The sequence below is a fragment of the Benincasa hispida genome, chromosome 11 (genome assembly GCF_009727055.1).
Source record: "Benincasa hispida cultivar B227 chromosome 11, ASM972705v1, whole genome shotgun sequence".
Lineage (NCBI taxonomy): Eukaryota > Viridiplantae > Streptophyta > Magnoliopsida > Cucurbitales > Cucurbitaceae > Benincasa > Benincasa hispida.
Window position 1 is genome coordinate 28,937,289 of NC_052359.1, and position 23,363 is coordinate 28,960,651.

The 23,363-nt window shown below is 36.3% G+C and overlaps 1 protein-coding gene and 1 non-coding gene across 2 annotated transcripts; both read right to left on the reverse strand.

Moving 5' to 3' along the window:
- Nucleotides 1-19,531: 19,531 nt before the first annotated feature.
- Nucleotides 19,532-22,038, reverse strand: LOC120089984 (protein CURVATURE THYLAKOID 1D, chloroplastic-like). The gene is made up of 5 exons (XM_039047439.1): nt 21,837-22,038; nt 21,259-21,584; nt 20,044-20,148; nt 19,874-19,945; nt 19,532-19,781 (listed from the first exon to the last, which is right to left on the reverse strand). The coding sequence occupies exons 1-5, from the start codon at nt 21,970-21,972 to the stop codon at nt 19,716-19,718; spliced, it is 705 nt and encodes a 234-aa protein (XP_038903367.1). The 5' UTR covers nt 21,973-22,038; the 3' UTR covers nt 19,532-19,715.
- On the reverse strand, nt 20,612-20,702 carry LOC120092287. The gene has a single exon (XR_005485996.1). It is a non-coding gene; the product is annotated as a small nucleolar RNA snoR128 (small nucleolar RNA).
- Nucleotides 22,039-23,363: the final 1,325 nt, after the last annotated feature.

Below are 23,363 nucleotides of genomic sequence, written 5' to 3' on the forward strand. Positions count from 1 at the left end.
ATGCAGTCGCATCCTCATCTTCATTTTCATCTTCAGACATTCCTTCATCATTCAAACTTGGTTCATCGTTGGATTCAGCGAGGTCTTCTTCCTCTGGGTATTTCTGGCTCTGATAATATCAAACCTGAGCTTCTGTCCATTCATGCTCAGTGTGATCTCTCCTTTGTATACATCAGTCTGAGTACGACCAATGGATAAAAATGGTCGCCCCAGTTTGATGGGTACATCCTTATCCGCTTCATAGTCTAGGATGATGAAGTCTGCCAGTAATATAAACTTGTCAATCATAACTAGAACATCCTTCACCTTCCCTTCTAGGCGCACAAGGGATCTATCAGCTAATTGAAAAGTCACTGTCGTGGGCGTCAGCTGCCCCACATTCAGCTGCTTGAAAATTGAAATGGGCATTAAGTTGATGTTGGCCCCAAGATTGCAAAGCGCTTGACCAATGTATAACCCTCCAATCGAGTAAGGTATTGTGAAACTTTCGGTGTCACGCATTTTCGGTGGAATTATGGATTTTGAACCTTGCGTCAAAGCCACCGTTGCGAACTTACCAGTGCTTCTCTTCTTAGTCACCATATCCTTCAGAAATTTTGCATACTTTGGCATCTGTTCAATCCCTTCAGTGAACGAGATGTTGATATGCAATTATTTCAGCATGTCCATGAAGCGTTGATATTGAACTTCATCATTTTTCTTCTTTTTAAGTCTCTGAGGGAATGGTGGCAGCTGTATTTTCACGGTTCTCTGTTCTTTCGGTTTTGAAGTGGATGCAATCTCTGGTTCCATCACCTCTTTTTCTCCTATTTCTTCTTGAGTCAACATGGTCTGTGGATCCATCGCAATTGGAGTTTTCCGGCTAGGCTTCTTCTTCTCCTCTGCTACTGTCTTTCCATTTCGCAACATCACAACTTAACATTGCTCTTTTCTCATACCCCCTAAGTTGCACGGGAGTTTTGTTGAACTCAGTAGTGCCCCTTGCAGTTTACTCTTGAGTTCGCCCACAATTTGTCCTATCTGAATTTCAAGATTGCAGCTGGACGTCGCTTGATTCTAAAGCACTGTTTCATTCTTTTCAATATATTGCTTCGGTAAACTCTCCAAAGATGAAGATTGCGGTGCCTGCGAACTACTTGCTTGATTTTGCGTTTGACCGTTTGTTCGTGAAAAAAATCCTGGTGGCCCTTCTTTCTATGCCATTGGTTGAAAATTTTGTTGTTGATTTTTCCATGCGAAGTTAGGGTGGTTTCTCCACTCGGGGTTGTACATATTGGAAAATGAATTATTCTTCACAAAATAGACAGATTGAGGGTTCCTCGGACACTCTTCCATCGAATGGCCTTCACCGCAAGTAGCACAACTTGCGCTCGTTTGGTTGATTGCATTGACTTGCCCACTATGCGTTCCTGGGCTACTGATTGCAATTTCTTATATCAAATTCATCATCGCCATCATTTACTTTTGAAGTGTTGCGATGGCCCCGTTATTTGTGTCACTATCTTGGATTCTCAATCTTTGATCTCTTTCTCTCAAGTCTTCATGATTTTTAGAAATGCGATCAAGTATATTCTTGGCCTCATCGTATGTCTTATCAAGCAGACCTCCAGTTGTTGCCGCATTAGCAGCCGTCTGCAATGCAGGGTTCGATCCGTGGTAGAAAATTTCCATCTATAAACAATCTAGTAAGCCGTTATGCGAGCAATCTCTTACCAACCTCTTAAACCTCGCCTAGGCGTCATTGAGCGATTCGTCAATATCCTGTTCAAAATTGGTGATCAACTTCCTTCTTCTGACGTTCTCCGTCGGGGGGAAGTACTTCTTCATGAACTTCTCCACTGCCTATTCCCATGATGTAATCTCCTCTGGTTCGAGAGAATAAGCCTATTTTCGTGCCTGGTCACACAACGAAAATGGGAGCAGTGTTAATCAAACCTCCTCAGTGGAGATGTTAAGGAACACAAACGTATTGTAGATCTCGATAAAACTATAGAGGTGGGCATGCGGATCCTCGCCATGCCTACCACTAAACTGTCTGGCAGTTTGAATCATCTGCAGCATCATCGGTTTCATTTTGAATCTCGATCCGTTTAAGGCTGGCCTCATGAATCCTAGCGAGAAATCATAAAGGTTGGGCAACGCATAGTTCCGGATGGGCCTATTACAGTCGTCTGCCAAGAGGATGGGGTTCGCCATGATATTATTTGCAATTGGTGCTCTATCTTCTGGTTGCTCCGCATGTTTGGATCTTTCTCTTGTTGTTGCTGCCGGCTGTTTCTTCTTCTTCTTCGAAAGGTTCTCGCGATCTCTGGGTCGTAAATGGGCTCAGGATTTTGTCCTTCGCTCGTACGACGCCCTCTTCTTCCCTTACCTAAGGAGAAACAGTGCGCTTCTTCACTTACCTAAGGAAAATCAGTGCACAAAGAAGGAGAGTTCTGCAAAGAAAATAAAAAAGTTACCGTTAGCATAAGGTATTTCCGTAGTTCTCTGGCAACGGCGCCAAAAACTTGATGTGTGGTTAATGCGATGAAATAATGGTGTAGATTGCGATGGTAGTGTATGCGTTTTGCATTAAAGTTTTCTTAGCAAGATCCAAGTATAAACCCTACTAAGTTGCCTAGTAAGCCCAGGGTCGAACACAAGGACTATGGAAACAGTATGCGATGGTAATTTCAATTCTCTTTGCGGTGACAAATAAAACAATGCGTTGGTTGGTATGATGTTTAAGGTCTAAAGTTTATGCGGTGGAATTAAGAAAAGAGTTAATAATACGAAAGATACAATGAGTATACAGGGAAACGGGTTGAGAAGGTATTTAGCTAGCGCTTCCAGAGATTGCATTCAAGCTATGCGATCATGCTACACACATACAACAACAATTCATCTTCCAATGTAAATGCTATAGTTCCTAATTTTAAGACGCATGCGATGTATGCGATGATGTCTATAGGACTTATTCCTAATTCTCGATTTTTTGCCTATGCGATGATGAATGATGCACACAGGTACAAGATGACCGCATACCATCATATCCTATTTCTAGGGTACATGTGATGCGTTAATAGCAAACAGAATTTATTCCTAAGCTTCTATCTCTTGATTATGCGGTTCTAATCTGACTCTCCCGAGCCTATATTCTAATCTAACTTTTCCAAGCCTAGATTCTATCCTTAGACCACCCTCTCGAGCATCTCTAAAGGACGAATGATGCATACATAATACAAGATGATCGCATAAAATGAAGATCTCAGGTTATGCTAGTTAAATTCTTCTCAACCCATTTGACAGTTTAGTTACTCATGTGTAATGTAAAGAGAGTGAACAGATATAGAGATATAAATTCCATTTTATAAATAAGTTCAGAATACAAAATGACAATGGAAAATAAGGTAGAGAGCCTAGTAGCAATTTCTTGCATCCCAAGGCTTTTACACTAAGTCTCTCTACTCTGCTCAAAGAATGTTTTTGCTTCTGCAAGAATCAACCCTCTCTCTGTTCTCAATGCTTCCCGGCACTCTTCCGAGTTAACCAGGACATCTTTCGGTGTATTCTCCCTTCACACGCCTCCGCCTTCTAAGTATATAAAATTACAGACTACGGCTATTTAAGTATATGGTGAAGAAGAACTCTAAATTCTGAATAGCGGACTAAACTGCCTTAACGAAGGTGGCCTTCATTATTTATAGAACTTTAGAGTGAAGAGCTTTTTTCTCAAATGATTGCACGTATGGGATGTCATTAATTCTCTGGCTGATGCGCCGATTAATTGTCACCGAAAAGTTGAGTGTACTTGCTATAGTGTGTCGTTAACGGCTTGTCAACTTAATTCGGATTCGACCGTCATCAGCTTTCTGCCCCATTGTGATTTATTATGCTTTCACCTTGATGTATCGTCTCTATACGGCCACCTTCTTGATCAGATTTTCGCAAACGCATACGATCGCATAGCCTTGCGATCGCATTTTTTTATGTGCTCGGACGCTGAATTCCTTGGATCGCAACTTTGCCTTGCGCCAACGCATTTTCCTGCACAAAATACATAAATTAGCTGCTTTAATGCGATAGACGCATGTGATCGCAATATTCTAAACTTAATGCTTTTGGACGCGATTTTATATATTTTTACCATCACAATTCTTCATTGTTTTATATCTTTGCATTGTAATAACGTGCATGTCTGCCCGTTATTAGTACCCTATGTGACATCTATTTTATAATGATGTTTCAGTGAGTAAGGATAAAAGGCACCATAGGGTGACCAGTTACCCCTTCACTGAATTGAGACAATCTCAACTAATCATTATACTAGAATAACTCTTATTCCTATAACGAAGCAGAAGCATTTCAATGTATGTTTTTTGTTTTCATTTTACATAACATGAAATACAGATGGACGAAAACTTTGATAAACATAAATTAATTAAGCATGCTTTTCTACTGTGATTTACAGAGAGAAGAAAGGGATCGAGATTCTAACCCTTGAAGAATCAAAATCTTCATGTTTCCTCTCCAACAACATGATCAATCCACTACTTCTCTTAATCTTTCGAACTCGAATGGAACTCCATAACATGAACAACCACACTGGCCCAAAATGGTTATTAACTGTTTATAAACCATATTATATGCATTATAATCATATTAAAATGCAACCCTCTCTTATAACCTATAGTTTATTATGAATCAAATTCACATTAAATTTGAACTTAATATTTATATAAATAGTATTTGAATCTCATTCAAATATTTATGTCTCGCATTTTATATAGTTTTAATTATAAATCATATTTATAATTAACTATAATTATAAAGTATCAATATACATTATACTTTATATTAATCATATTAATATAATTGATAACTTAGATTTCCTTAAATAATTTGAACAATTCAACTTATTTCAAAAAATAATTTTTTCTTGTTTTTATACTTAGTGTACAAAGAGACCTTATGGACCTACAGATTAGAAGCTCCAATGATACAAGATTAATCAATTAAACTTTTTAATTAGATTAATCAACATTTATTAATTGTCGGTCACTCTACTAATGACCGACAGCTACACTCTTCACATTGCAGATATATTTTTTTGTCTGTGAATTTAACTAATCAATAGTAAGTTGACCCTTCACAAGTTGCTCATAACTATAGTTGAGTTAAATTACCGTTTTACCCCTGTAGTTACATCTAACTTCTTAAGTTTCATTGATCCCTCTAATGAACAAATAGTCTATAGTCCAACTCTAAACTAACCCCTCTTGGGTCAATGAGAGGGTGAGGCCTCATTGTTCAAGACTCGAAATCAGCTATTAAAGGAGCAATTTATCTATTTTTCCTAATAACAAGAAGGAGTGAATTCCATCCTGTGTAGTTGTATTTTCAGCTCCCTACTCAAAAAAATCCTCAAAATGGTAAGCTTATTGTGTCAGCTAAACTTGCCACTCTCACCCATCCAGATCAAGGGATTGCCATCATAGACAAGAGTTCACAACTCACTTAGGATTAATGTCAAGTCACCTATAATCATCCTAGTGAAATGTTAGCCTTTTCAAGTAACGATGTTATAAAGAGAAACCAATCATCTCACGGTCTTGGCCTTGTATAAACTCTTTATACATGATACCTTCACTCACATGTCTCCACTGAACAATATGGATCATATTGTCTATAACACTTACAACTCATGTAGCAGTTACAAAGTGGGTCGTATCTGTAGTGTCACCAGAAAGGCACCCAACCTTATCCATATATTGCAAACCTTTTATGTTATTACTTGAACATGATCCACTTGTATGTCTACCACATACTGTTCAAATTACTAATCTGGCTTTTCTGAGTCTAGATTCTAACCTAACCTTCCCAAGTCTAGATCTTGTCCTTAGACTATCCTTTTGAGTATCTCTAATGGACGAATGGAGCATACATAAACAAGATAATCGCAAAGAATGAAGATTTTCTAGTTGTGCTAGCTAAATGCTTCTCAACCCATTCAACCGATTTAGCTATTCATGCGTGAATAACAGAGAGTGAACAAGTATAGAGAAGGAAATTCCATTTTTATAAATGAGTTAAGTACAAAATGACAATGGAAGTTAAAGGTAGAGAGCCTGGTAGCAATTCCTTTTTGACCGAGGCTTTTACACTGAAATCTCTATTCTGTTCTAAAGATATTCCCGCTTCCGCAGACGTCGGCCCTCTCTCTATCCTTGAAGCTTCCGGCACTCTCCCAAGCTTACCGGAATGATCTTCCGGCACAACTTCTTCTCTCGCGTCCGCCTTAAAATGAAAGAAAATTAAGAACAAATACGTGTGAATTGAAGTATGAAATCTCTAACTGCTGAACTCGTGAACCCCTTCTCTGAAGAATGGCCTTGGTATTTATAGAACATCCATGGTGAAAGGCAGCTTCTCTTTTCTGGTTGTACAGATGGGACAGCTTTAATTCTTGACTGATGCGCCAAATAATTGTCACCGATAAAGCTGAATATACTTTGTGACCGTTATCAACTGTCAACTTAATTTGGATTCGACTGTCATCAGCTTTCTGTCCCATTGCGTTTAATTGGCCTTTCACCCAGATGCGTCCACCATGTTGCGCTGACCAAGTTGCAACGATCCTTCTTGGGCATATGTTTGCGAGCACGATCAACGCAAAGCCTTGCGTGAAGTTGCGCTCGACCAATGATTCCTATCATCGCAATTCTTGCATTGCATTAATGCATATTCTGCACAAAAATACAAAGATCAACTGTTCTAGTGCGCTAAACGCATGCGGCTGCAATATTACGAAATTGATGCATAATGGACGCAAAGTAACATATTTCATCAACGCAATCCAACATTGTTTAAGAACTTAGCCCAATGATAATGTGCATTTCTGCCTGTTATCATTAATACAACTAAAATATCACATATTTTATAGACAAAGTGAATAAAATATCATATATTATTAATTACCTAAGAGTTTTTTTATACAATATTTACAAACTATAGGACCCTATGAGATTTAGGACATCAACCTTAACAATCTCCCACTTGACCTAAAGCTAGTAGGGTGTACAAGATAATAAAATAAAAGTCCACAAAACAATAAACTAGGGCATAACACGCTCACTACAATATCTCCCACTTGCCCTAGTCCAGCCGTGGTTTGTCCCATAGACCCATACTCTACAGGTGACCTCAAACACTATAGTTGTAAGGGTCTTCGTAAAAGGATCAGCAACGTTGTGCTCTGAAGCTATCTTCGTGACAATCACATCCCCTCGATGCACAATCTCTCGAATGAGATGATACTTCCACTTATATGCTTGTCGCATTTATGACTCCTAGGCTCTCGACAATTAGCCACAACACCATTATTATCACAATAAAGTGTGATGGACTTTGACATGTTCGGAACAACTTCCAGATCAGCCAAGAATTTCCTGAGCCAAACGTCCTCCTTAGAAACTTTATAAATCGCTATATACTCAGCCTCCATGGTGGAGTCAGCGATGCATCCCTGCTTGGTGCTTCACCATACTACTGCTTCTTCGTTAAGAGTGAACACTGATATTGATGTGGATTTCCTAGAATCCCTATCAGTCTAAAAATCAGAGTTTGTGTATCCCGTAAGGATCAAATTCTTAGAACCATACACAAGCATGTAGTCCCTCATTCTCCATAGATACTTAAGAATGTTGTTAACGATTGTCCAGTGATCTAATCTTGGATTAGATTGATATCTACTGACTATCCTCATTGCATAGTAAATGTCAAGTCTAGTACATAACATCACATACATCAAACTGTCCATGATAGATGCATAGGGGATCTGTCTCATATCCTCAACCTTTTGAGGTGTCTTAGGACACTGTTCTTTAGACAATGTAACTTCGTGCCTGAAAGGCAATAAGCCTCTCTTGGAGTTCTGCATCGAATATTTGACAAGTATCTTGTCAATATACGACACCTGAGACAGTGCTAGCATTTTGTTCTTTCAATCTCGAAAGATCTGAATACCCAGAACAAATGAGCCTTTCACAAATCTTTCATTTGGAATTGGGTCGCAAGCCAGTTCTTAACTATAGTCAGTAAACCTACATCATTCTCAATGAGTAGGATATCATCTATATACAACACTAGAAAAATTATTGAACTGTTGATGATCTTCTTGTATACACAAAGCTCATCAACGTTTTGATCAAAGTCATAAGATTTGATCGCAGTATCGAACCTTATGTTCAAAGATTGAGATGATTGTTTCAATCCATAAATGGACCGATTAAGCTTGCAAACCTTTTGCTCTTGACCTTGGATTATGAATCCCTCGGGTTGCACCATATAAATGGTTTCCTCAAGATTTTCATTCAGAAAAGCAGTCTTGACATCCATTTGCCATATCTCATAGTCATAATATGAGGCAATGGATCAAAGGATCCAGATAGACTTCAGCATAGCAACAGGCGAGAAAGTCTCCTCATAGTCGACTCCCTCTACCTGGGTATAACCCTTTGCCACCAGTCTAGCCTTCAAGGTTTGCACCTTCTCATCAGCACCCCGTTTCCTCTTGTAGATCTATTTATAACCTATAGGTTTAACCCCATCAGGTTGATCTACAAGATCTCATACTGAATTGAATTACATAGACTCCATCTCGAGATCCATGGCTTTGATCTATTCATCTCTGTCAGCATTCTCCATTGCCTTCTTGTGACACCCCGCCTCGAGCCCGCACTCCAAAGCCTGAGGTGAAGCATGATATTAACCGATGCTACCTTGATTAACCTACTAGTTTCTTTTAATAACCTTACTTATAACAGCAGGGGAAAATATTACATGTTTTTATTAGAAACTAGTTTACAAACTTAAATTACATTTACATGAAAACCCTATCCTGACCCCCAATCTCATTTAATATTATTTCTAAACTTGTGGCAGACCTTAACCAACACCACAACCTGGACTCGTTAGCTACCTGCAATATAAACACAGCGACAAACCATGAGCTTTATAAAACTCAGTGAGTGGTAAAATAAATACAAGTCTTTTTACAAACATTATCACGAGGTTCCCACGCGAACCTCCACCATTCCATGAAGCTTTCACAAACCCACCTACAACACACGGGTAGATGGTTAACATACTCATAACTAAAAATATCAACCTATGTGCACCATAGTTCTCCCTTTCATGGGCTCAAGAAGCTAGGTCCGTCGGCCCTCTGAACTCCATTTCAAAGGTTTCTCTCCCAAGGCTCAGCGCCACTAGACTCCGCAGTCTCCTCGATCCCATGACATCCTTAAGATTCATTTTGGCTCAGGTTCTAGACCCTAGACCCCCTGACTATCCCACCATATAACATATCTCATAACATAACTACACATATTAATTCACATATGCTTAAAAAAAAAAAAAAAAAAGGAAGAAACCACTCACAGTGATTTTGAGAACTTTCTTTGCAGTTCACCGGTTTCTTGTTACAGCGTTGGACCCTATTTCAGGTTTAACTTTAAGCTTAGATTACTAACGCTTTCGAGCCTTATCTCAAGACATTCCCTTCTTCAAAAATGTGTGCAAATGTCTTAACTATAATACCTTAAAGTTTCGCTTGAAATTCCTTGGCAAAAGTTTCGAGTCTCAAGTTTATTCCTCCTGGCCTGACTGTCTGCTCACTGGTAAGCACCTCACGATTTTTCTTGAATTTGACAGCCTTAAAATTATAATAGCATTAAGGCAGCCCTCACACTGAAACTACACTTAATTTAGGAACTTTTGGTTCAAAAATCACCTGATTTGCACGAGTAGTTTGGAAAAATTTCTTGTTTGAAGTTAGCCTATGCGTCTGCCCATACGACCCTGCTCCCTTTGCGCCTTTGCTTGCACCTCCGACCGAGCACTGCTTTCCTTTCTCTGAGTATCTCTTATTTTTCCCTTTATTTGTGGTTTTTAAGTACTTAACTGATGTGTGGGTCGAAGTGAGGCATTCTCCCCCTTTTATAGGCATTTAACCCTTCTTCTTTGCCCGACACTCCTCCCTTGGCCACATCCAAGTGTTTTCCTTAGCACCTGCTAACTTCCAGCCTTCTCCACCTCCTGCTTGAGGTGTCTTCACCTCTCACCATCAACGCAACCCTTGCATCAACGCAATCTTCAGTGTCTTCCTCCTCCATAGCCAATGCTTGAGGCTTAACTTTGCATGTCTACTCGTGCATTCACCTCATTTCCTTAAGGCCTAAGACTCCCTTCTAGCAAGCCACATCTGGATGACATCCTTCATATGCATTAATCCTTTATATGCGTTCATCCTTCATATGCGTTCATCCTTCATATGCATCCATCCAACTCAATATGCATTCAACCAAGATGATGACCAACACCCCTTTCAGCGCATACTACTAGCCTCGGATATCCAACGCATAGCATATCACCAACGCATAGCAATCCTTGGGTCAACTTGGTTCTCAACTCAACATCATCGCATCTTTTATAACCAATGCAACCCTCCTCATTTACATTGTTACCGTAAGCCTTAATAACGCAAGGGAAAATCACTATGCGTCCACCCTAGCTCGTTCCATCGCATAGCTTAGTCCTTATCAAGGCTGCCGCATCCACCGTATCCATCGTATCCATCGTTGCATGCCATCGCATACTACCAACATCCCCTCAGCTGCATACGCGTACACCATCGGTCGCATACCTTCGTTCGCATACCGTAGGCCGCTCCATCGCACGCCCTCGGTCACACACTCTCGCGTAGCAAGGCCACCGCAGACCATCAATGCATAGCACCGCGCGCATGTCGTCAACGCATAGCATGGTCACATGACATCAACGCATAGCATCGCGTGCATGTCATCAACGCATAGCTCCGTCGCATGACATCACACATCCCTTCGGCCGCAAACCATCCGTCATATACTCTCACGTCCAACGTATCCATCGCATTCGCCTCCATCGCCGCATGCTTCTATCACCGCATGCCATCCATCGATGCATGCCTCGTACTGCATCATTGCATGCCCTCGCATCATCACATGCCCTCGCACCACCGCAACCTACCAACGCATATCCTTCGGCCGCATAGATGCATACCATCGTGTCCAACGCATCCATCGCAGCCGTCGCACCCCATGCGTTGATCTAACCTCTAAAAGCAGTGGCCGCCGCATGCGTTATTCTTGGCCCTACTTCAATCTCTCTCCATGCCCAAGTAACCTCTCAAAACTTTATGGCCAACGCATGGCACTACATCAACGCATAGTCCAACACTTAGTTACTTTCACCTTAGCTTCCACCGCATGGTTATACTTAACCCAATCTTCACTAGTTATGGCTTATTTCCAAAGTATTTAACAACTTCTTTTTATCACTTAGAAATTTTCCTACTCTTTGTCTTAGGATTTAACTCATTATTAGTTAATTCCGTTTATTGCCAGCTATGAAAGGGAAACAGATTCCGAGTTTCACACTTCTTGTAAGACAATGTATCCCCAACTTTGCCATTAGTTACCATAGCTAGGATTTCAGTTAAACCTATATAGTGAATAGGTGGGTTTTCAACCCTCCCACTACGTCAAGGTTCCCTCAACACTTAAGGTGGATTTGACCTACGAGATGAACCTAATTGAATAACTCTTGTTAAGGTACTAGGCCCTTCAACTCTTGTTGAAGATTCAGTAGTTTCTTTGGAAATCTCATTCAACACGATTTTACTTCTGGGCCTGTGCTCCCTTATGTGGTCTTCCTCAAAAAAAGTAGCATTTGTCTATACAAATACTTTGTTTTATTTAGGATCAAAGGAATAACCACCTCTCGTTCCCTTGGGGTAGCCTACAAAGAGGCACAACCTTGAACGTGGTTCCAGTTTCTTAACATTACCTTCAAGCACATGTGTTGGGCAATCCCAGATTCTGAAATGACGTAAATTAGCTTTACGACCATTCCTCCAAAAGTTTCCTGGCAACACTCTTGGAAGGAACACAGTTCAGGATTATGTTGCAGTCTCCACTGCATAACCCCAAAACGAGTTAGGTAAGGAAGCGTAACTCATCATAGACCGAACCATGTCCAAGAGGGTCTGATTTCTCCTTTCTGATACACCATTTTGCTGAGGTGTACCAGATGCTGAAAGTTGGGATACTATTCCATGTTCTATCATATAGTTCCGGAATGTCAAATCCATAAACTCTCCACCTCGATCAGATCGAAATGCTTTAATCGTTCTATTTAATGGATTTTCAACTTTAGCCTTGAACTCTTTGAACTTTTCAAAAGATTCAGACTTATGTTGCATTAAATAAATGTACCCATATCTTGAATAATCATCAGTAAAAGTGATGAAATATTCATAACCTCCCCAACTCTTACATTCATCAGACCATAAAGATTTGAATGCACTAGCTCTAGAGATTCTTTGGCCCTATGACCTTTTCCAATAAAAGGCCTTTTAGTTATCTTGCCTTTAAGGCATAACTCACACACAGGTAAAGAATTTTCTTCTAACTCGCTTACAAGTCCATTCTTCACCAACCTCTCAATTCTATTGAGATTGATGTGTCCTAGTCTTAGATGCCAAAGTTGGGCATTTTTCTTAGGAGAAATTCTAAGTCGTTTATTTTGAGTTACAGCAGTTTTAAATATCTCTATGTTATGGAGGGCATTTGTTGCTGACGGCCTTAGCACAGACAAACTATTTTCCAGTTTAGCAGAACATATATCAACACCATTGTTTGTAATAAACACTTTATTAAAAGAAAATTTCAATTGATAATTATGTTCTAAAAGACACTTTACAAAAACTAAGTTCCTTTTTAAATCAGGAACAACATATACATCATTCAGAAAGAGAAATTTGTTCTATAAAGATAACCGGAGACCTTCCATTGTCACAGTTGAGACGACGTGCCCGGTTCCAATTCGCATCGTCATCGCACCAGCATCAAGTTGCCGCTAGGAACTAATTCCCTGAAATGAAGAACAAACATGGCTAGTGGCTTCAGAGTCAATAATCCAGGATGAATCATCATTTTCCACTAAACAAGTTTCCAAGACAATAAAAAAAGAGGTATTTTATTAATGTTTAAACTGCATTAAATCAATCCAATAAACTAAGATCTAAGATTTTTGTTGAAACTTAAACGTGTATGTGGAGACATACATGTGTCAAGTTTAAATGATAACCTAAACGGTTTGTAGTAGATGGATAAGGCTGGGTAACTTATCTTTGTGACACTATGAATACAGTCTGCTTTGTAGATGCTACAATTGTTGTAAAGTGCTACAAATGATCTAATCCTGATCGTTCATGTAGAGACATGCGAGCGGGGGTATTCAATACAAAGAGTTTGTATAAGACCGTACCACGAAATAAATAGTCTCTATATATAACACCATTGCTAGAAGAGACTTACATTTCACTTAGATGACCATAAGTGACTTGACCTTAATCCTGAGTGAGTTGTGAACTCTTGTCTATGAGGGCAATCATTTGATTTGTATGGGTCAGAGTGGCCTTGTTAGCCAACTCAACAAGCCTACCATTTTGGAAACTTGTCCGAGTAGGGAGCTGGAAACATAACTATACAAGATAGAATTCCCTCCTTTCCCGACCTCAGGGAAAGTAGATAAATTGCTCCCGTAATAGTTGATTCCGATTCTTGAACATTGAGGCCTCAACCTCTCACTGACCCGAGAAGTATTAGTTTCTAGTTGGACTATAAGCTATTTGTTCATTAGATGGATCAGTAGTATTTAAGGAGTTAGATATAACTACAGGGGTAAAAACGATATTTTGACCCAACTATAGTTATAAGCAATTTGTGAAGGGTCAACTCATCGTTGACTGGTTATATCCGTGGACACGTAAATAAATCTATAATGTGAAGAGTGCAGTTATCAGTTTTTACTGGAGTGATCGGTAGTTAATGAAAATTGATTAATTTAATTAAAGAGTTTAATTAATTAATCTTATATCATTAGAGCTTCTAATCTATAGGTCGATAAGGTCCCTGTTAGCCCACTAAAGGATATATAAGAGGAATTGTTTGAATTGTTCAAATCAATTGCATATTAATGAGATTAATATAATATGTTTAATTATAGATTCGATCCATAATTAAGAGAGAAAAATATTCGAATAAGATTCAAATATTAAAGAGATGCATACACATAAATATGTGATAATTATATGTTGATTAATTCTATATTAAATATGATTTAATATAGTCATTTAATGGATTAATTAATGGTTAATTAATTAATTTTTTAGAAGCGGAGATAAATAAACACGTGATGTTTGTATATTAATTAATTAATTACATATATTAAATTGAATTTAATATATGTGGTTATTTAATTATTGGACTAATTAATTAAATTAGAACTAGAGTAGAAATAAGAAAGACTAGGAGAAGGGGTCACTCATCCTCTCTATAAATAGGTCTTCATGGCCCATGTTTGTGACACAGTTGAATTGGGGATTCTGAATCCTAGTCTCCTACTACTTTTCTCAAAATCTCTCTTCTTTTCCCTACTACTTCTTCTTCCTCTTTCAAGTCTTGGAGACCACACAATCTTGGGATCCTAGAGAATAATAAGGTTTCACTTCCGGTGATGTCCCTTGATCATTGAAGAGACGTTCCGTATAAGACGCGGAGGGAATCATGAAGAATTTGGGAATCTACAAAGGTACGGTTTAGCTCTTCCCTTTTTTCTACTCTAAAATGCATGCTAATCTTGATTGTTTATTCATTATGTTATTATTTTTATACTATATTTTGTTTATGTAAAATCAAAAACAAAATTGCAAGGCAATCGCATGCCTTCGCTTGGGATTCGATCCCTTCAGCAGTGGATCCCAGCATCACAAGGATTCACCGAGGAGGGGTATTTTGGTCATTTGGACTACGAGTCTCACCATCTTACGTGGGAGGATCCTTTGACCATAGATACTCTAGATCGTGTCGATAATGATCAATGTTGATGATATCCTAGGAAGCACAGATACTACTAATTGTGCAGAGAATCGGTATTAGATACGGATACGATACGGATACGTCTAGATACGTGACAGATATGTGATTTGAAGTAGCTGATTTTTTTATTTTTATTTATAATTTTCAGATACGCGTATCTGCTTCCAGATACGTGAAGGAAATACGTTGATCAATTTTTTGTTTGAAATTTAAGCCTAACTATTTAAAAAACCCAACCTACAACCCATTTTATTTTAGACTTTCAGTGCATGTTTAGGAGTGATTTTAAAATCATCAAAAGTCACTTTTTTTCATTTTTAAAATCACTCGAAAACAAATTTTAATTACTCAAAATTAATTTAATTGTCAATTTTACACTTTTAAATGCAGTTTTCATATCATCAAATGTTTCATGGTGATTTTGAAAATGAAAAAAGTGATTTCAACCATTTTAAAATTACTCCCAAACATAAAAGTTCACTTAAATTGAGCAATCCAAAACAAAATAAATTAAAAATGATAAAACATAAAAAATTTATAAAAAAAAACGTAATTAAGTCTTCATTCTTCCTTTCTCTCTCACTATTTAAATCATGATTCATACCTCATTCATCCTCAACTTCATTATTCAATCTTCATCTTCTATTTCTTTCCTTCCGTCTACTCTAGTCACTCAACAATCACTCGACGTTACTAGATTTTTTTTCAAGTTTTCACTCTCTTCTTGAATCTATTCTAATCTAACTTAAAATATGTATTATAGTATATATATATATATATAATACGTATCTTCAATGTATCCGTATCTTAGTTTTTTAAAAATTAACGTATCGCCGTATCGTATCGTATCCGTATCATGTATCTATATTTGTGTCCATGCTTCTTAGATGAAATCAATATCAATATTAATACTGATTATTGATATTGATACCTATATCGTATATACGAGATGAAGTCTAAGTAAAGTGATATTAGCACCATAGCTAACACACAAAACAAGATAACAATGAAGGGAATGAAACGAACGATTGAATAGATAATTAGAAACGAAAATACTAAACTTACTAATTATTAAACAGATAACGGATGAATGATATTTGAGCAATGAATAGCAAGTTTGGTAATTTTTTTTTATTATTGTTATTATATCTCAAGGGCATTATGTAATCAGAACAACATCTATTCCAGTATTGGTGTTAATGCTCAATAAAAATCAAATTATGATTAACTACCTATATAAACTTGCTCAAATAAATCTAATATCTTTTACAATTGAGGTCTATTACGATTGACATATGAATGGAACCATTACGATTGGATCAATTTTGATTATGGATGCATGTTAAGATGGATTCTAGAATCAAGGGTAAAAGAAGCAAAATAAAGAAAATGAAGCAATTGGGCCAAAAGAGTGGAATGGGTTTGAGAAAAAGGATTAATTAGGCTCGAGCCAAAAAAAGTCCGGTCGAGCTCGACCATGGCCAAGGATGAGGTCAAGGCCGACCCTCTCTGTTTGATGAGTGGAGTATACTATTAGGCCTTGAAAAGAAGGATGGTTTGGGTCAAAATCCCAAACCAACCTCCTTAGCCAAGAATAAGGTCGAGGCCGAGGCTCGGAGTTTGATGAACAGAGCATGCTAAATTCGTGCTCTATTCCATTTGGCTTGAGAGATAACCTTGTTCATATGGGATTTGGAAACTCATATCTTAATCCTAGTTGGACTAAGATAAACCCTAGATCAAAATACAATAAATACATCATTATAGTTCATATGAGTTATCTAAGAGCTTCTAACTTCTTCTCTACTATTTAATTCTCTTACCGATTTAGACATCGGAATCCTTTTTCTTTGTTTTACAGATCCTCTCTTTCCCAAATTACAAATTTATTGTTAGTCACTGAAGGCGATGTGCGTTTTCTTTGGTCAAAATTTGGCATCAACAGTACATAAACATAGCATAAATGCATAAACGATTTTCAAAGGTAATCTTAATAAAGAATCTAAATTGATTTAGACTTACCATAATTTAGAAATTTAATTTGAAACAATTATAATTCACACGACATTTTCCAAACTAAATCCAAAGAAAAGTGCTAATTGATAAAGTTCAGAATTAACTCAACACAATTTCAATCAGGTTACTTTGCGTTTTACTTTTTTGGTAAATTGAGTGAAAACCCTGAAATGGAAGCGGACAACCTTTTTCTTTCTTTGTTGCATTTGTTTATTGTTATTTTTTTAAAAGAAAAATTCTTTTTCGATAATTAAAATTCTTTATTTTGTTTCTAGAGAAATTTTACTAAGAGATTAGCTTCGCATCGTATGGGTTTCTTAGACCATTCTTGTATATAAATGACTGTAAAATTATTCGTGACAATTTTAAAATATAATTCTAAATAATGATTTAGGATGATTCAATTTTTATTACTTATAACACAATTATTTATACCTATATAATATTTTTTGAATACTTTATTTTTTAATATCTCTAAAAGTAGTTTCTTTACATTTTAGAAAGAAATTTTTCACTATATAAATTAAAATTGAGTTGCTAATCTTAATTCAATATATGAAAATAATTAAATTAATTTTTTTTTATATGAAAATAATTAAATTAGATTTTTTTTTTTTTTTTTTTTTGGCTTCTTTTGACCTGATTAACCCAAACCAAACCAATCCAAATATTTTATGATTGGATTAGTTTCATTTTTTAATAAGATTATTTAGGTTAAAAATTTTACAACCTAAATAATTAGGTTGGGTCTAAAAATTATTTCAACCCAACCCAACACGTGAACACCCCTGAGTATTAGTATGAATTTTACCTCTCTTACCCAATATTAGTATGAATTTTACCTCTTAAAAGAATGAGAAATGTTTATGTATGACCACGTTTTTTATCCCATTCTTTTAAAAAATGTCAAATGACCTTCCACTAACACCGCGAATGAGTGAAGTTACAAATTTACCCTCTCATTTTCTCTTATCTTTTCTTCCATAATTTCCTTTTGCTCCAACAAATTTTCACCCTTTCACTCACTGACAGTCGAGCACAGCCTCCATTCCTCAAATTTGGTCAAAATTGACAACTCTCCTCCATTGGGGGCAAGACCTAGATCGAGAGAGAGAGGAGAAGAAGAAAACAGACCTATTTTGCAGTGGTATGTCTCTCCGATAGATGTTCGCAAATTGTTTGATGAATGTTCATCCACACATGGATCGTTATCCAAAGGGATGGATATTTCTACATGCGCAAATTTATGTTGGTAATTTTACCAGAACAACAAGTCATTTAGTTTTTTTTTATTATTTGAGTCATTTGACAATTTGGATCCAATTTTTGATCATCCGTGCAAATTTCCTTAAAAGAAACATTTATTCCTAGTCAAATTCTAAAAACAATTAAGTTTCGAAAACATTTTTTTTTCCAAAACTTAACTTGGTAAGTTCAAAAGAAATTGTTTTATTACTAACATTTTTTTAAACTTGGTATAGTCATCATAGGTTTGAAACTTGTTTAAAGAAGCTATTGTCATTTTGCAAATCCTCATCTTTAGAAAAGACGAGGTCCAACTTTTTACCAATTCTCATCTTATAGAAAAGAGAGGTAAAGGAACCTAAGGAACGTACCTCACAGACTCTTTGATTATATGGCTAACACTTGCAATAGGTTTACTTTAGCTTAGTTTAGATGAAGGTGGATGGGATAGGAAGTGAGTGATTGATAGAACCTTAGAACTCTAGGGAGATTTTTGCAATGAGCGGTGAAGAGGACGAATCCTATCAAACTCGGTTGTTCCAGGAAGAAAGAAAGCAAAGGTCAAGAATATCTTGGTTTAAGTTGGTTAAAATCTCACTTTATCTCTATCGTACCATGATTGCTAGATCGCATTCTAAGCTCCATCAAATTCCTAATGAACGAGAATTAGTACAAAAGATGAAGAAAAACAAAATATTTAATATAAAATAAAAAGAAAACTAAAGCATCTTCGTCTTGGACGAGGATGCTAAAAAACGACATTTGATAGAGGGGTGGAAGCTACATCTTTAAACTAAGTGAGCAAGAGTTCAAACTTCAAATTATGCAAAATTCGCACCCATTTAATTTAAAGATGCAACTTCCATCACTCTACCAAATGCCATTTTTTAATCCTAATGCATCATTCCCAGCTCAAAAGACGAAGATCTATAAAAAGTTAAAGCCTCGTCTTTTCAAAAAATGAGGATCTCCACAAACAACAATATTTTTATAATAATATTTTTATAATAAGTTTCAAATTCATTGTGACAAGTTCTAAATAAACATTATTGATTAAAACAAACCAATTTAACAGGGATGGTTTTCATAGTTTTCAAAGAACCAAAAACAAAATAATTTCTTGCTCTATGAAGTATGACTTAACCAGCTTAGTTCCCCCATTCCTATACAGATTGAACCAGACTATTGGCCCACCTCAACCTCAATATTGTGAAAACATTTCTCTATAAGAAATCCCAATCTCCTGAAAGAAAAAACCCATCAATCCCATCCCCTATCTCTTTCTATTCTACTCTCATTGCTAATGATAGTAGTAGAATGAAAAGATTTTCATTATTCCTATATTAAATGAATAATATTCAATCAATGTAATAGTTTAGAGAGAGAATGTAATCATCAACTATATAAATATATGCTCATCAGCACATCCAGCTATCTTATCTAACTACCTACCTATGTATGGTGGAGAAATATTTCAGACCATATTGGTCGTCATCAATCTGAACCAAGAACTTGCTCCTTTACCTCATCAATCTTGGCAGCCAATTCATCTCTACTTTCCTGAAACGTCAACAAAATAAATTCTCAGTTATCACATATTTGGAGAAAAATATAGTAGTCCTTCAAAAATCAAACCAACTTCAAGCAATTACCTTGAATAACAAATAGCGAGCAGTGAACCACACACTGTAACCAAGCCCCACTACTTCCAACAACTTTGGTACCTATATTTACAAGAATCCACTGTTATTAACTCATCTCAAAAACTCTTAACCAACCGAACCCCCTAAATTTTACTTTTGCAGTTCTAAGCAAACTTTACCAATGGGATAGAATCAACAGCACCAATAACGGCGGAAACCAACCAAATGCCAAAGAAAGCACCAGCACCATATAGGATAAGACTGTATGTATCAACAGACTCCAGCTGCAAGCACAAGTAATCATCAAAGCATTCATAGGATGAAATGAAGCTATTGCAATCTCAAAATGAAGACATGAACAAGTACAACTTCTGTTATATGAAAATGAGGTTTTTCCAAATTGACAAAGCTATGTAAATTCAAATTTTTTGTAGGGGATGTGATATCCCTTTTGAAATTATCTTTTCATTATTTCATATTCAACACCATACTTGAAAGGTAACCAACACCAAAATTGCCAGTTTTTAATCCTAAAATAAAGTTTAAAAAGTTCCCTATGATCAAAGACAATAGAAAACAAGAGATTCTATGAAAAACTTGTTCCTTCGAGGCAAGTGCCATTTAAACCTATCAAAAACACCAGCATGTTTAAGACACGATGGATGGAAACCAGAAAGACACCAAAACAAGTTTTCAAAAAATTGAAGACAGCAATACAACAACTAAAAATCAATTTGAGAAGTTAGGTTGCTCGATTAACCGCTCAGGTCGACATAATTGTCGACGTTTCATATAGCATTGGTATATACTATCAACTTCGATGATATCATCACTGCAACTAACTTTGAAAATGTAATACGAAAGAGGAAAAAAATGAAAAAAGAAAAAGGAAAACACATGGGAACGAAAAAAGGAAAATTATTTTAAATAACAAGACTACTGAAAATATTTACAAATAATAGCAAAATATCAAATCTATTCTTGATAGTGAAATTTTGCTATATTTAAAAATATTTTGGTTCATTTTCCTATATTTGAATACCGCCAAAAAAAACCCAAATATTTTTATTTAAAAGAAAAGGCAAATGCCCCCAAAAAAAGTTTTAATAAAAGATGCCTCCAATTACTCTAACAATTAAGATTTAAAGAAAAAAAATGTCAAAGACACCAAGGAAGGCATTGAACAGTAGAATCTAGCAAAATAAATAAACAAATAACCAACAGAAGCCAAAATCAAGTTAGCTTTGAAGTAAATCTACTAAATCACTCTTTTGTTGAAATTAAAAATAAAATAAAATAAAGGACAATGCATTATACTTTAGGATTTAACAAATTTAACTAGCAAAAAGATCATTAGAAATCACAATTCACAAAACTTCAATAGAAATTCTTACTTTAAAATCATTCAATAATTCAAACCCCTGTTCTTGCGCACCCTCAACTGCTTCTTCTTTAGGTTCTTCGGATGCCACAGTTTCGACCTTCCCAGCAGGAGAAGAATCCTCAAGGGTTACCACCGGCACATCCTCAACTGGTTCTTCTTTAGGTACTTCCGATGGGAGCTTCTCAGCAGGAGAATCTTCCAGAGCGACTGAAGAAACAGAAGGAGAATCTTCCAAGACCGTCACACTATCCCGCTCTTCAGTAAAGAATGAACTAGATCCATTTGAATCATCAGAGGCTGCTGCTCTTGGCAATGAAACAGCAAAATGACGATGCCCTAGGAAATAATAAAGAAATAAAAACAACAAATCTTCATAATCAAATGCATGCACCCCTCCCCCTCTTTGCCCAAAGAAAATTACCAATGAGTTCATCGTTATACAAGAAGAAATGATAAAGAACAAAGCAAGAAAAGCATAAAGTGATCAACCAAGAACATAAAGAAAAACGGAAACGAAACCCAGAGAAATTCAAGTAAAAAGAAGAGAACAGCACAATGAGAAGGTAGGGGAATGAGTGGAGAACATACAGGAGTGGAGGGTGCGAGTGGAGGAGGATGTGGGTATGGCGATTCTGAGAGGAAGGGGGCGGATGGGACGGAGATGGGGGTTTCCGGCGAGAAGAGAAGAGAAAAGGGCTGAGGAGGGAGAGAGGTCCATGGCCATGGCGGAAGAGGAGAATGGGAGAAGCAGTGGTTGAAAATGAAATGGAAGAGGGAATGGCGATGACGGTGAAATGAGTGTTTCTTATATACATTGGAAGAAGAGGCCACAAGCACAAGGTAGGGTTAAGGGTTAAGGGTTAAGGGTTAAGGGTTAAGGGTTCAATAGGAAAGATGAGAACCATATATAGTGTCTCATAATCTCTTTCTATATTGCTCTTTTTCCCCATCACTTGGTTGGTGTTTTGAGCTACTAGGGTTATTTTGAGTCATATTCAAATATAGTATAACGTCATTCGGTTTAGAGCATTAATTTTTTTCAACAATACTCCAACTTTTATTTACTTGCCATTCAACATTCAATTTAATGGTGTGAATTACAATTATGAAGTGCTTGGGTGCTGGTTTAGAATCAAAACCTTGAGAATTAAATATCTGGGGACTTATTTGAGGGATCCGTTTTTGTGCAGACATGGATTTGGGTAATCTGGTTTTTTTTTTTGTTTTTGAGTGGTTGTTTTGTGTTGTATAACCTCTAGTGTATCTTGGATTAATTTTTATGATAATTTTGATTGAAAATTTTAATCCATCTATTTTAAAATGAAAGTTATATTAGTTTTGACTTTTGTAATTCTAAATTAATTTATTATCAATTTTCATGACAATGATTTAGTTATTTTTATTTAGAAAAAAAAGTTTTTAGTAATAAAGTAATAAAGCTTTGAAATTAAGTTTTATAATAAATTTAGTTGGCCTTTAAATTTCTAATTTATCTCTTTTTAAATAAAAAGTTTTTATCTTTTGATAACAAAGTAGTAAAGTTTGAAATTCAATATACTAACACATTTATAACAAAGATAATGTTACTTTAAATCTCTAAATTATCTTCTTTTTTTTTTCTTGTAGTCATGAAATGAATTTTACCTTTGAAGTTTGCATTTAATAGCATTCTTAATCCATTCGTTAGTGTTATTATTATTATTATTATTATTGTTATTGGGATAATGAATAAGGAGAAAGGAACAGGGAATTGAAGGGAAAAGAGGGAGGAAGAAGGAGGAAAGAAAAAAAATTATTGTTGATCACCAGTGGGTGACCAACATTAGTGGTGTTGGGTTTTATGTCCTAAAACTTGTGGTTTTGTAAAACAATAAACTTATTCTTAAATCAATAAAGTTATTATTGAAGTGTGGATTCAATAAAGTTATTGAATATATGAATTGTTTATTTCATTTCAGAAATAAATCTAATAAACTAAAAGATCCTTGACTATCACATGAGTACTTGAACTTTATGTGGAGTCATAAGAGTGAATCAGATTCGAGTAAATAGCCAAAACGATCTATGTATACAAATAAGGTTGGATATCTTATTTTGTTAACAGGATATCTTATT